The sequence below is a fragment of the Poecilia reticulata genome, chromosome 2 (genome assembly GCF_904066995.2).
Source record: "Poecilia reticulata chromosome 2, P_reticulata-male-v2, whole genome shotgun sequence".
NCBI classification, from domain to species: domain Eukaryota; kingdom Metazoa; phylum Chordata; class Actinopteri; order Cyprinodontiformes; family Poeciliidae; genus Poecilia; species Poecilia reticulata.
The window spans coordinates 39,917,058-39,930,694 of record NC_088831.1 but is presented as its reverse complement, the minus strand read 5'-3'; the positions used below and the strand labels follow the sequence as shown (position 1 = coordinate 39,930,694).

General features: G+C 40.1%; 1 protein-coding gene across 3 annotated transcripts in view; it reads right to left on the bottom strand.

Moving 5' to 3' along the window:
- Nucleotides 1-13,637, bottom strand: part of adarb1b (adenosine deaminase RNA specific B1b) — a 138,117-nt gene that overhangs the window by 37,323 nt on the left and 87,157 nt on the right. For 2 of the 3 annotated variants that reach the window (XM_008402286.3, XM_008402279.3), the window contains one exon: nt 13,249-13,283. Coding sequence is in view for 1 of the 3 variants with exons in the window: in XM_008402271.3 (XP_008400493.1) it covers nt 12,260-12,359 (100 nt within the window). In the remaining 2 variants the exon portion in view is untranslated. Of the gene's footprint in view, nt 1-12,259; nt 12,550-13,248; nt 13,284-13,637 lie in introns of those variants that run through there. The other variant, XM_008402271.3, reaches the window with a different exon arrangement.

Sequence of the window (13,637 nt, the reverse complement as noted above, 5' to 3'; positions counted from 1 at the left end):
GTATCACGTGCATGCTGTCATAAAGACATATTTGTGCCCATCGATTTGTTAAATCTATAAAATATACATTTCTTTTAATAAAAATAAAGTAGGATTTTAGCACCAATGAAGTAACAGCTGAAAACTTTGGGTACAGTCGACGATCAACTAATGATGTATTTCTCATCATTTCTCAAAGACCTGATTTTCAGATACTGTTTACTCTATACTTGTTCACGCAAGTAATTTTTCTTCAAACTGAACAAGATCCTGTCATTTATCAAGTTCGAGGGATGAATATGAAATGAGTAAAAAAGGAACAAAAATTTTGAGAAAACTTTGAAGACCTTGAGAAAGCCTGAAAAACTTCTGGAACTTTAACTTTGCGGACTGCAAAAAACAGGGATGATTTAAAACATTTTCATAGTAGGACAGTAAAACAATCATTCAATAGTTAAAAATCTATCTTATTAATGGATAAAGTGAGAAAACTGGTAGTTTGGTGCTTTAATCTCCGTTTATATTAATGATAACCAATGTTCTCTCTGCCTAAAAGGTAAAAGTTTTAAACTGGCAAAAGTAGAGAATCAGTGTAACATGAGCAGGAAGAGATCGAACAAGAACGAGAGACTGAAATGAGCAATCGAAGATGAGGCAGAGGAGGAGATGAAAGAGGAAGAAAAGTGGGCAAGGGAAAGGGAAGGAAACTGGACAGAGACAAATAGCCAGGGGAAATGGCTGTTGCAGGAGAGGCCACCTGTGAGACAACCCTCTCAGTGGCTCTAACACAGACTGATCGGCCCACCAGGCAGCCACCTCTACCCAATCCATTTCATTTCTCTCCGATTTTTCCTTCATTCCCAAAACAAAATTCCCTTTTCCGATTCCCATCAGGTCTGATCCAACCACCAAGATGCTCAGCGCTGTTAGGAATAACTCTGATTCGATATTAACTAATTTCTCCCGTCCTAACTTTTAGCAGCCATTCAATATTTAAGGCTGCAGCAACACAGAGTGGATAATTTAAAGACTTTCAGTAATTGTCTTCTCAAAGCAGCAGAAATGTTCACTTAACAGACAAAAACCAGAAACAGAAATAAAAAATATTAATTTACTGGCAACTAAAAGCAAAAGAGGGCGTAATCTAAAGCTAGGAAAACGTATGATTAAAGACACACGGCTCATTGTTACTGCCGGTGTATGCAGTCGGATAAGTGAGTGCCACTGTCGCTTCCCTACAATCCCATTACTTTCCCCAATAAGGCTCTGGCAGGCCTGTGATTACAGAGAGAAGAGTGTGAGAGAGGAAGAATCTTAATAGAAACAGGATCGGCTCTTTTTGTTTTTTGTGTGAAGCGAGGAGCTCTGCGCCATCCTCCACCCTCCTGCTTCCCGAGGAGACGTCTCCAGGCATGGAGCAGGTAATGCCGCCTAATGGAGTACACGTGTGGGCAGCGGTGGCCTAATGGAGAGGGGTCCTGGCACCAAGAAGGAGCGCCTGTCGTCCAACCAGATTGAAACTGATGGGCCAAAGTGAAGAGGCTGCAGAATACCCTCACACACACTTCCCCCCCCCAACATGGCTGTCCCAGCCTCATCAGATACACTTACACATGAGCACACACACACACACGTTCACAACTCACCTCTGAGTCCATTATTCAATTTGGCCCTTCTAATGACCGGTGAATTAGACTGCCAGAAGTGATTTGCCTTCTGAGCCCCGCTGCTGGATGTCCGTACTTCCCTCCACTCTGCATATTAAGAGGCAGCTACTCAGAGATGACAGCCAATGAGGCTCCTCCAATCAGGGGGATTTATGGGAAAGTTATCTGACCCAATGAGCGCTTAATAAAAATGGCCTTCAAGTTTTACACTCAGGATCCCCATGAGTTAGCGTTAATATGTATGGAATTCATTGTTTCGCTGAGCGAATCCAAAAATCAAGCCTCTCCATAACAATTAGTACAGTCTAATGTGATAACGGACAACGATGGATACAAAAAACCGTTATTGTCATTGGACGGCAATATGGGACTAAAATGTACATCTCCATACATCAGATTATTATTCATTACTCTCAGTGATTGGCATCGCTAGCTAAAAAGCTAAAGCACTAATCATAAACAACAGTTCTGCTAACATTAAACCACTACACAGACTACACAGGTATTTTGCAGAAACTAATGCAAAAGCACTAACTTCAATTCAAATTATATCTGCCCTTGAAAGACTACAACCCTCAAGCACCAATTTCATTTTGACACAATTTACATGTTCTGCAATTCCCTTAGAGTTTGGATTTATCTTAATACTTTGTTCTCCAGTCAGTTTTATTTTGTTCCTGTTCCTGTTTGAAATAAAATGATTGGCAAAAAAAGAGAGCGGAGGAAATCAAACAGTCTAAATCCACTTCAAAATAAGAGCATAACATAAACATGCAACAACTTGAAAAAGCTTTAATAGTCAATAATCAGAACTTCAATATATATCAAACTTTATTCAAATGAACGTTTGTAAATCAGCCAAATAAATTAGCACTTTTGAACTGATCCGGAATAATTTATTTAGGGGAAATCACTCCCAATGTTAGCAAAAGTCCTCAACGAAAAATTTGCTTGGCTGTTAGCACATTCGGAGATAAGATCATTTAAGTTGTGGATATAAAACAAAACAATGAGGCTTAATCTTTAGGAGTGACAGGAAGTGACTGTGTCCAGGGAGAGATGGATGTCACCTGTTTCAAGTGGGGTCAACAGGTAAAAGAAAAAACTTGTGAAAAATACTGTTGATGGCAAAAAAGCAAAGACTAGACATATGGAAACTTGTCAGCTTTCATGACAAAAGGAAACACTTTCCTTCTGTTTACACACAATAAATCCACAAGAGTCAATAATGAAATGACTTGTTCAAACTGCTTGTATTTTATAGAGAAATAATCTGAAATAATCTAACAACCACCAATAACGTCTGGCCACACCACCTCTATAATACAAGTTAACTTCAGTCACAATAAAGACATGATCTAAAATATTAAAATGAAGAAAGAAAAAGCAGAAAGCTAGCCATGCGAACCATATGTTTTCTGGTTATTTGGTGCATTCAGGGCCGGTCCTTGTTACACCACCCAAAGTATCTGTCATCCATGTTCTCTCATGAAAAACTGCCCTATCCTTCTTCATAGATTCCTTAGGTCCAGGCTTCAGGTTTGATAATAATACAACTCCTCTACTCCTGCTTTCTTCCATCTTTTCAAGGTTGTTGGGTGGCTGCCTCTCCTCTTTTCACTAGGTGCTGTAAAATCTATTTGACAGCTCTGATTTATGACACAGCATAGGCACCGGGTGCCTGGGGGGAAAAGAGTGTACGTTTCAGTGTGTCTGGAAATGAGCGAATTTTCGGATGTGTGAGCGTGCTCGGCCCACGGAGGGCCACCGACGACGCTGTGCTCAATGTTCAGAGCCGCAAACCGAGCTCACAGGTTGGAGGCTCCTGAGAGCTCACATGTTCATGGAAGAAAACAGCTCAGTGTGAGTCCTGCATCAGCGTGAAGGCATCAACAACAGCAGAACACGTCCTCATACTGGAGACAGAGGACAGCAGGAATGTCACTCTGAACCGACAGCAGGATTGTTTTGTTTAAAATTGGGTTGCAGTTACAGCTGTTGAATATTTTAGTATTTGAGTACTCTGCTGATTAATCTATAATTGATGAAGCAGTCAGTCAGACATTTGTCTGGAAGCCGCTCTTCAGGGACTATGAAGTCTTCTGTGAACATTATACATATACATAAAATATACAGTCTTACCATTTGTCTGCAAGAGTTAAAGACACTGTTGAGTTATGGCCTAAGGCATTGATTTGAACAAACTTAAATTCTGCTAAATCCACATACTTTAAAACTAGGGATCCACAATATCAAAACATTAATTTAGGATCAATCTATTGCAACTAATCTATTACAATTAACCCATTTTTGCTGACTTGTGACTACTTTTCCATCATACAAAGACACTTAAAATACACACCTGGTAAAGGCAAATGCACTTAGTACTCAGTACTGGACTTATGACCACATTTTCAAAGTCTAGGTTTTGTCTAGACTAGGGGTTCTCAACGTGGGCGGTACCGCCCCCCAGGGGGCGTTCAGAGGACGGCAGGGGGCGCTGGCGGACATTTTTACAAAAGGGGGGCGCTGGGATGCCTTTGGGGGCGTTTAGTCGAAGGTAAACTTTACACCTTAAATGCACAACAATGCCAGTTTAGACTTTGAGCAACTTGGCAAAACTGTATTGTGTAACATTAAATCATGCTTGGCTGCAACTGTATCGACAGCTGCTCTTCTTCTATTCAGTGTTTGTTAGCTTCTGTTAGCTTCTTGGCGCAGCTCCGTTCTCCTGCTACTGGTAGCTAAAATCACGATACCTTCACTGTGTATCTCTCTGGAAAATTAACCCATTTAAATCAAGAAATCAAGAAACCCCTCCATGGGCGATACCACGATAGCGTTCATTTTATAGCATTAACACCGGTGCTGTAAGTGGTCCGGTATGAAACACGGCACTTTTAAATTTCAATAATCAGAATGCAGAAATTGTTTCCGTTGTTTAAAAAGGTTTATGTCAGTCTGCCTTTTCCCCGTCGATACGCTTCCCGACCGCCCTGCACCTTAAGGGCTTTAAAAAAAAAGAGAGGAGCACATTGCGTAAAACTCTGAAACAGGAGAAGCGGGAACTAGATGTGAATTATGGCATAAAAACAGAGAATCCGACGCTGAACAGTGAAAAAATCAACACATGATCTGAAACACATCATGACGATTAGGAGGCACAGCAGGTGATGATTACTGATGGTCAATAAACGATAAAATAAATCTAGCAACAGGAAAGAAACTAAAGTGGACATAGCAATAAACCAAGAGAGGATAATACTAATCAAAAGAAACTAAATGGAAATGAATGAAGAACAAAATGCAAGAATAAACTGAGAAACTAAAGTAAATACAGAGGAATAAACTGGTATGGCAAGACCTTTCGAGCAATAATTAATACAGAGGACTGTATGGCAAGAATAAACAGACACTATTTCCACATAAAAGGTAAAATAAAAAGTCATAAAATGTTGCAAAGCTCAGTCGTTTTGCAAATAGTTCAAAGTTTAAACTGGCATGTTGAACATTTTTTTATCTGGTCATTTTGTGGAATATTTAACAACTAGAAAATGGCGCAAAATAAGATTTTTTTACCACTCTGATTGGCTGCTGTTAGGCCTACCGATTTTAACTTGAATGTTCATTGCATTATTCGTAGATGGTCGTGAAAATAATTTCTATTCCCATGACTTTTTTGTTCTCTCAGAAATTATTTTTGATGATAAAATACAGAAACAAGCATAAAAATCAAAACATCTACAATAGTGATTGTAATATTAATGATAAAATAATGGTCAGTGGAAAGTAGCCTGCAAATTCTTTGGTGGGGGCGGTGAGGGACCTGGATGAAGGCTAGGGGGGGCGCTGGCCCAAAAAAGGTTGAGAAACACTGGTCTAGACGATCATTTTACTCTAGTTGGCTTCCCAACATTGCTTTCATGCATCTTTTCCTCTTTTACCACCCAAGTGTATGACACAGTACAAAAACCAGGAAGTTAAGAATCAGCCAAAAATTACAAAATTACTCTAAAGTGCTGTTAAGCAATGTACAGGAAAGTAAGTCATGGTTTGAAAGCTGTGGACCCAATCACACCAATGTCCTCTGTCCCTCTATTCTCCTTGATTTGATGTCCATGGAGCCTTACACCTACCATCGTTTATCACATCCAAGGCCTGGTGAAATGATCCTGACTCCATTTACTTCCACATGTTTGTGTGTACTCATGTGTGAGGGGGGTGAGGGGGTCCGAAAGTAAAATACCGCAAAGCTGTGGATGAATCCATGCAAAATTTTTGTGCGGGGCTGCGACCGCAGACGGCGTCGTGCAGGAGCTGAATTTCACACCTCGTGGCCTTTCTGCTGTCAAACAGATGAGGTGGAATTGATGGACAGTTGGGACAGGGCATGGAGGGAGACCTCAGTCAGATGGAAAAGGTTGTGACAGACGACAAAGAGGTGAATGGAAAGAAGACGGAGTAGAGGTTTAGCTCCTTCTCTGCAGAGCGTATTATAAAGTGTGCATAATAAAAGGCAAAACAATCTCATATTTATGAAATCTCAAATCTCTGCAGAGATTTGTAATCTCTCGCAGTCAGCTAAACAAACCTCAGCGGTTTGAAGGCTCCCACAGAGTAGAGTTTTTTGTTTCCCCCTGCGACAGTCCGTCATAGTCATTAGCAGCATGCTAATCAAAGCTAATTACATTGAGACAGGCAGACACAACTCATTTCTTATTATGACAGAGTGCCGCTGTGTTTGCAGTACTCAGCCAGGCACTGCTTCTAATCATCTGCTCTTTTTTTTGATCTAATATAAATGAATGGGACTGTGTTTTCTATTTGGCTTCATCTGCTGTGGATGCCAGAAGTTAATCCGAGCTGTTCAAGGCCGGCTAATCAATTTAAAGAAAATAACAGTAATAAATGTAAGGCATTCAGAAAAACCATTCAGTAATTTACAAATGGCTTAAAAAAAAAAGTACAGGAACAAGTGAAAAATGAAGCTACCAAAAAAAAAAAAAAGAAAAAGAAAAAAAATCTTGCATGAAAAGTCTTCCCCCTCACAGCGATAGATTTGAAGCGTCAGGCGGTGCAGAGCCCCCTCCCACACTATTCAAGTTGCAAAAGCTCATTTTAGAGATTTTGCTGGCGAGGCAGAAAAGGCCTCTGTTCCCCATTTTCCATTTTTCATATACGGCCCATTGGAAAGCATCGTCTGCAAGTGTCATGGTTTGGCACATTTATGAGAGATGCACCGGGGATATGCTTAAGTTGAGTCTTTTGAAAGTCACTCTGCGCTATATGTTAATTCACTGAGAGCTAAATCACAATCCTTCACATAGAAACAGGTTCATACATCATTCAGTTTATATCCAAAGACTGGAGTTAAGTAGTAGCTGAGAATTATGTCAATAATATTTCTGGAAGAAATGTAAGAATATGTTAATACAAGATACAAATTCAAATATTTAAAATATCAACACTTAAACATGGCTCAGTACACTGTTTTTAAAAAAGTGACCTAAATCCAGATTTTACTGCTTATATTTAACTACATTTTCTCCTATTTTTTCCAATTGATACCTGGAACATTTACTGTTATAAGGCAAAAATGCAAAACCTTTTTTTATGTTTTCTTATTTATAATAATTTACACATCATTTTCCAACAACAAATGTGACTAGTGTATTTGTTTAATTAAAGTATTGCATCCCTGGTTTATTTAGGTAAAATAACATTATTTTCCGGTGAGAGTTGGACTCCGCCAAGGCTGCCCTTTGTCACCGATTCTGTTCATTACTTTTATGGACAGAATTTCTAGGCGCAGCCGAGGTGTTGAGGGGATCCGTTTTGGTGGCCTTAGGATCGCATCTCTGCTTTTTGCGGATGATGTGGTCCTGTTGGCTTCATCGGAACGTGATCTGCAGCTCTCACTGGAGCGGTTCGCAGCCGAGTGTGAAGCGGCCGGGATGAGGCTCAGTGCCTCCAAATCCGAGGCCATGGTCTTGAGCCGGAAAAGGGTAGAGTGCCTTCTCCGGGTCAGGGGGGTCGTCCTGCCTCAAGTGGAGGAGTTTAAGTATCTGGGGATCTTGTTCACGAATGAGGGAAGAAGGGAACGGGAGATCGACAGGCGGATTGGGGCAGCGTCTACTGTGAAGCGGGCGCTGTACCGGTCCGTTGTGGTGAAGAGAGAGCTGAGCCAAAAAGCGAAGCTCTCGATTTACCGGTCGATCTACGTTCCCACCCTCATCTATGGTCATGAGCTTTGGGTCATGACCGAAAGAACGAGATCACGGGTACAAGCGGCCGAAATGAGTTTCCTCCGCAGGGTGGCTGGGCTCTCCCTTAGAGATAGGGTGAGAAGCTCGGTCATCCGGGAGGGACTCAGAGTAGAGCCGCTGCTCCTCCACGTCGAGAGGAGCCAGTTGAGGTGGCTCGGGCATCTGGTAAGGATGCCTCCTGGACGCCTCCCTGGTGAGGTGTTCCGGGCACGTCCCACCGGGAGGAGGCCTCGGGGAAGACCCAGGACACGCTGGAGGGATTACGTCTCTCGGCTGGCCTGGGAACGCCTTGGGATTCCCCCGGAGGAGCTGGAAGAAGTGGCTGGGGAGAGGGAAGTCTGGGCCTCCCTTCTGAAGCTGCTGCCCCCGCGACCCGACCCCGGATAAGCGGAAGAAAATGGATGGATGGATGGATGGAACATTATTTTGGGCACCACTTCGGCCCAAGTGACTAAATGTTTGGATGCCCCTGCAGTATACAGTTATGGTAAAGTGATTAGGATAAAGTAAAACATTGCTTACCCTTATGGGCTCTTAAAAGATTAAACACCAACTTGAACTTGAAACCATATGAGCTATGATCCAATAACTTACAGAATCACTTCATCTCTGTCTTTATCAGGCTCTCACTCTTGTGGAGGAGTTTTGGCTTCAGTCTGTTGAAGATCTGTTTGAAGATATGTTTGTGCAAGGCTCATTAATATTCCCACCAGAACATTTAAATCATTTTAAGCTCTGGATTTCGGTGCTTGACTTTTAGTATGAGGTTTTCCTGCTGATATTCAGAGTCTGTTGCTTGGTCTGATTGGGTCAGACGTCTGTACTTTGGTCTCATATGTCCAAAACATATTTCTTCTGAAGTCCTGTGGTTGCAAACCTAAACCCTGTTCCCACATTTGTTCCCTTCTCTTTCCACGTTTTCCAGCCTCATTCTACTCTCATCAACTTCACCATTTACAACATGCTGAGACCTGTAGAGTTTAAAATCAGCTATCTGGATATCGCACAGTTTGACCGTAGGGTGAATATACCAGGATATCCACTATTTGGCAGATTCTCAATTGTCACAACTTGTTTTCCACTTATGGATCATCTCTTTCAATGTTTGATGAACTTGAACTTACTAATGTAACCCGTCCCTGACTGACAGGCAAGTAATAAACTCTTCACGAGGTCATTGCTGATGTCTTTCATAATTAGTATCACTCATACAATACCCGACTCCAGTTTTCTTAAACTGTATGCTTTTTTAATTGTTTTTACTGAAGATATGTTTTAGAAAAACGATTAATTTGCTGAGTATAAAAAGCAATTTATATATATAGTTTTCTATGTATTCTTACACCTTTTTTTGGTCTACACTTTCTGTTCTTGCAATTGATAGGGATTGAAATATGGTTTATATATTTCTATATATATATATTATATATATTTATATATATTAGTTTTGTCTTGTTCTTTATTCTTTTGCTATTTTTGTTTAATTTTCTTTTTTTGGGTTTTTTTCAGCAACGTGTTTTTTTTTTTTTTTTACGTGTATGGAAATGCTAAAAAAAATCACCTAAATAAATAAATAACAGTCTTAAGAATATAATACCGATACAATGTTAAAATCTATTGCTTTATCTCATCTGAGTTTAAACTAAATAATTTTAATTAGCTGCATTATTGAATATACTAAAGTTCAATTATAAACTAAACATGTGGAGATATGAGACTTTAACAGCTCGTAATAGATTAAACCCAAACATCAGATTAAAAGTTACCTGAAGCATAAAAAAAAAATCTTTTCAAACCAGGATGTCCTGTTTTCTGTGGATAAAACTTGTCTGTTTGCTTGGCCTCTTAAAAATGCAGCTATTTGTTTTATATTTTTTAAACCACTTTCTACTTTTACCATGTTTTGGCTTATTAAAGAATAACAGGATGAAATTTACAGCTGAAATTAGATCTAAGTAACTTGAAAACCCTGTAAAGACCAGATTCTTTTTACTATGTCCAAATTAATGCGGAACCTAAAACTAAAAGCGGACGTGCTTTGTTTCAACGTGGCTGCATAGAGTGACATGCAGTAATTACAGCCTGAAGGTCTCAGTGTTTTTCATGTCGCTGTCATAAAACATGGAAGACAGAAATGTCTGAACAGGGAAGAGCCAGTGTTCATGTCTCTTTTTCCCTGAGGTGTGCTGATTAGTGAGACGACAGATTAAAAATCCTAGCTTTATATTTAAAGAACCACATTTTTACAAGTCATCGCTTGCAAAATAACGTAATTTGGAAGTGAGGTAGAAGTTTTGGAATAATCCGTGATACACAAGAAGCTTTGGTGGGAAAATGTTGAGATCATTGAAGAGAAATCGACACGGGGAATTTCCAGATTTAGTTTGAAATGATCAGTGATCCAGCAACGAACAAAACTCCTCCAGGAACTCAAGAACCCAGGAATTCACTGAAGAGCTGAAATCGAAGAAAGCTAAAGCAGAGTAAGAGTCGGGCCAAACTCCTTCCCCTCCTGCTTCGTCATCGCTTCTCTCTGGCGAAAAGTGCAAATTTCCTTCCCAGGTGATAAGAGTGGGAGAATAAAAGAGGCGGGAAACAGAGCTGGGTAATACTGATAGACATATTCACTCTGAGCGAGCAGACCTGGAGTTTTTAAATCAAAGGATAAAAAAAAAAAGCTCCCTCAGCAGAGGTGGGTTTAGTTGGATGAATGGACTTGACGGCGGAGGTGAGGCGGCGGTACGGAGGAGGTTGGCGGATGTCAAAGCAAGTGGCTGAGACATGGCTAATGCTGCCGCTGAGCTGTGGCCACCTGAGTAATTACTACCTTCTCTGTTTGGTTAATCCCCCGGAGCGGAGCAGCAGACTCAGGAGAGAAACGCTCCGAGCGCTGAAGGGCTCTCGTCATTCAACTTCAATTATGATGAGCCGCGACCCGCCTCGCTCAGAGAGACACGGAGGGGAAGGAAGACAAAGAAAACACATCTCTGGAGTCTCTTCAGGCAAAAAAAAAGGAGATGATCTTGATATTTTAGGGTTCGCTAATTGAACTCTATGCAATTGAACTCATTTATTGCCTTAGATTTAACATACTGACATTTAATCAATTTGTTTTCTCTGGAAAAGTAACTGATTTATTGGAATGTTTTATGCAGGAGACAAAAACTAAACAGAAAAGTTTTTGCACATCCTTCTCTCTATTAGATACTGCCGTCGCGTTTGGAAGAACTGCAGAGACGTTGCTCCACTCCTCACTTTTAGAAACTTTTCATTAAATTTTACTGAAAATTTTATGTCCAATTGTTGGAAAAAAACACCTGCTGTCGAAGAGTGACCTATTTCTACAGGTCTTTGTGAAGGTTTTATACAGAAGCAGTTGGCTTTGTATTTTGTTTCCACGCAAACAGATTTCCTTGTAATCATAAAAGTGGTTTAGATGGAAAGTTCTTTAGACTATTTAGATCTACTAATCTATTTTGACTGAAAATATTAATTAGAAGGTGCAGTGAAGGTTGAGATGTTTATATGATGGATAATTTAAAGAACTGGATAATGGAACAGACTAAGATCTCGACATCGTAGATAAAAAAGGTCAAAGCATTTTTGGAGACATTCAAAAAGCTGAACAGCAATTACAGGTTTAATAGAAACCTACAATTTTTAAAAAAAATAAAAATGGTTGACAAAAGTATTCAAATTAATACTTTTTCCAAATCAAACAATCCCTTTATATTGTTTTATTGAATTAGTAGAGGTGTCGGTCTCATTTCCCATCAAAACAATCTACTTAGTGGGATTTAAATCTGCAAGGGGTATGAATAACTTTTAAAGTAAATTCAGGAGGAAAAAATGTTCCCACCCATCTTCTTATTGTATCTGTATATAACAAGGCTGTAGATTTCTACAGAGATCCTTGTAGCCCATCAAAGATAAATCATACTATGGACCTCAAACGAATTAAAAACAAGACAAATTTTGGTTGCGCCACTCGTTTTGTCGAGAAGATGTCTTCTGCCATGGATATGAAAGGGGAATTTTGATTTTACTAAAAAAATAGCAATTTTTTAATATCATCAACATGCCTTTTTTCCCCAAAATTATTCAAACTTGGAAAAGGACTAAATCAAACTAACTACGTTCACAGTTTGACAGAAATTTACCTGTTTAGGATAAACTTTGCTGTAAATATGCAGACATGAAAAACAAAAATAAATTTAATATTCTGGACTCAGCAAGCATTCATAAAGTCATAAAGAAACAACCTAAAACCACTTGTTTCAAAGCTGCAAACACTTGTCTGCGTCTCAGCATCAGAAAAGGCGACAGAACTTCAACTCTTAGGGTTACCTTTGCGTTCGGAGCGCTTCTTCCGCCTCCTCTTAAACTTGCGTCGGATCAGGCAGTAATAGGAGCCCAGGCTGTGCACATCGTTGGTAAAAAGGGCCATGCTTTCGAACTCCACAATATTCTCTAAAATCAACTAAACAGCTAAGAAGGAACAAGGTACAACTTGAGCTGGAATCAGCCTACCAGTCCTGCACCTCTGACAGCCAACGCTATCACACTTCAGCCGCTGAGTAAAGTCATGCAACAGACATGCTCAACTCCACAACACCTGCAGCGTTTCTTTGTTTCTACCCTCATACCCAAACTGTCTCTCCATCCCTCCCTCTCTTTCCTCCTCCTCCGGCTACTTCTCTCCTCTGTTGACTCCATGGCTGCCCTATCAGGAGCCAGAGAGGGAAGGCACCGGAGTAGAGTGGGACTGAGAAGGAGGAGACTGGCTGAGAGGAGAGACTGGTAGGAATTAACACATGTTGGAATGGAAGCTTGAATACATCGGATTTTTGCCAACCCCCCCCCCCCCCCCAAAAAACAACAACAACAAAAAAAAATCGACTAACTAGTTTAATCAGTTTTTTAGGTATTTAACCCACAAATGCAACTAAGATCCTTTAATTATGCTCCTGCTCTATAACATGCTGTAGTTAAAGAGAAAGCAGCACACACACACACGCACACACACCCCCACACGCACGCACACACACACAGCTCAACAATGCAGTCACGCAACCTGGTTAGATGATAAGTAATGTTACTTTCTTTTTTTATCTACATGAACTCTTCCCTAACAAATGTAAAAGTCACCAAAAATTTGCCTCTGCAAAGAAATACTCTGCTTCCCTCTAGTGGTCTTATAGTGCAATTGCATTTTAAAACTAAACGTTGCCCTTTGTGTGCCAAATTTTATGATGACACGACTCTAAATAACATTTTTGTTGGGTTATAACAAAACATAACATAACATTCAGGATGAATGAAAAACTGACACTGACCTTTGATCTTGCAGAAAGTCTGTGACTGGAAAAACCTGTTGGAGACAGAGAAAAACATATTTTCCAGGTAAGTACTCGGCAGGATTTTTGGCAGGGTGAGACATCTTTGTCATTGGAGCACAAAGTCATCACATTTTCACAGATGTGCTGGACCAGAAAAGAGACATACAGAACCCAGGAGATCCATAAATAATCTGCAGCTAAATGAACTAATACAGATTTTTATCTTTGAGTTATATAGTCATCAACACCAGAACAACAGACAATGTAACTGAGACGACCTTAAATTTACTTTTCTGAGCTGATCCTTCCTCCATGACTTACTGTGACTTTCTGTTCTACCAGTTTGCTCAACTCTACTGGACCTTAAACTGAAAATGTGTGTTTTG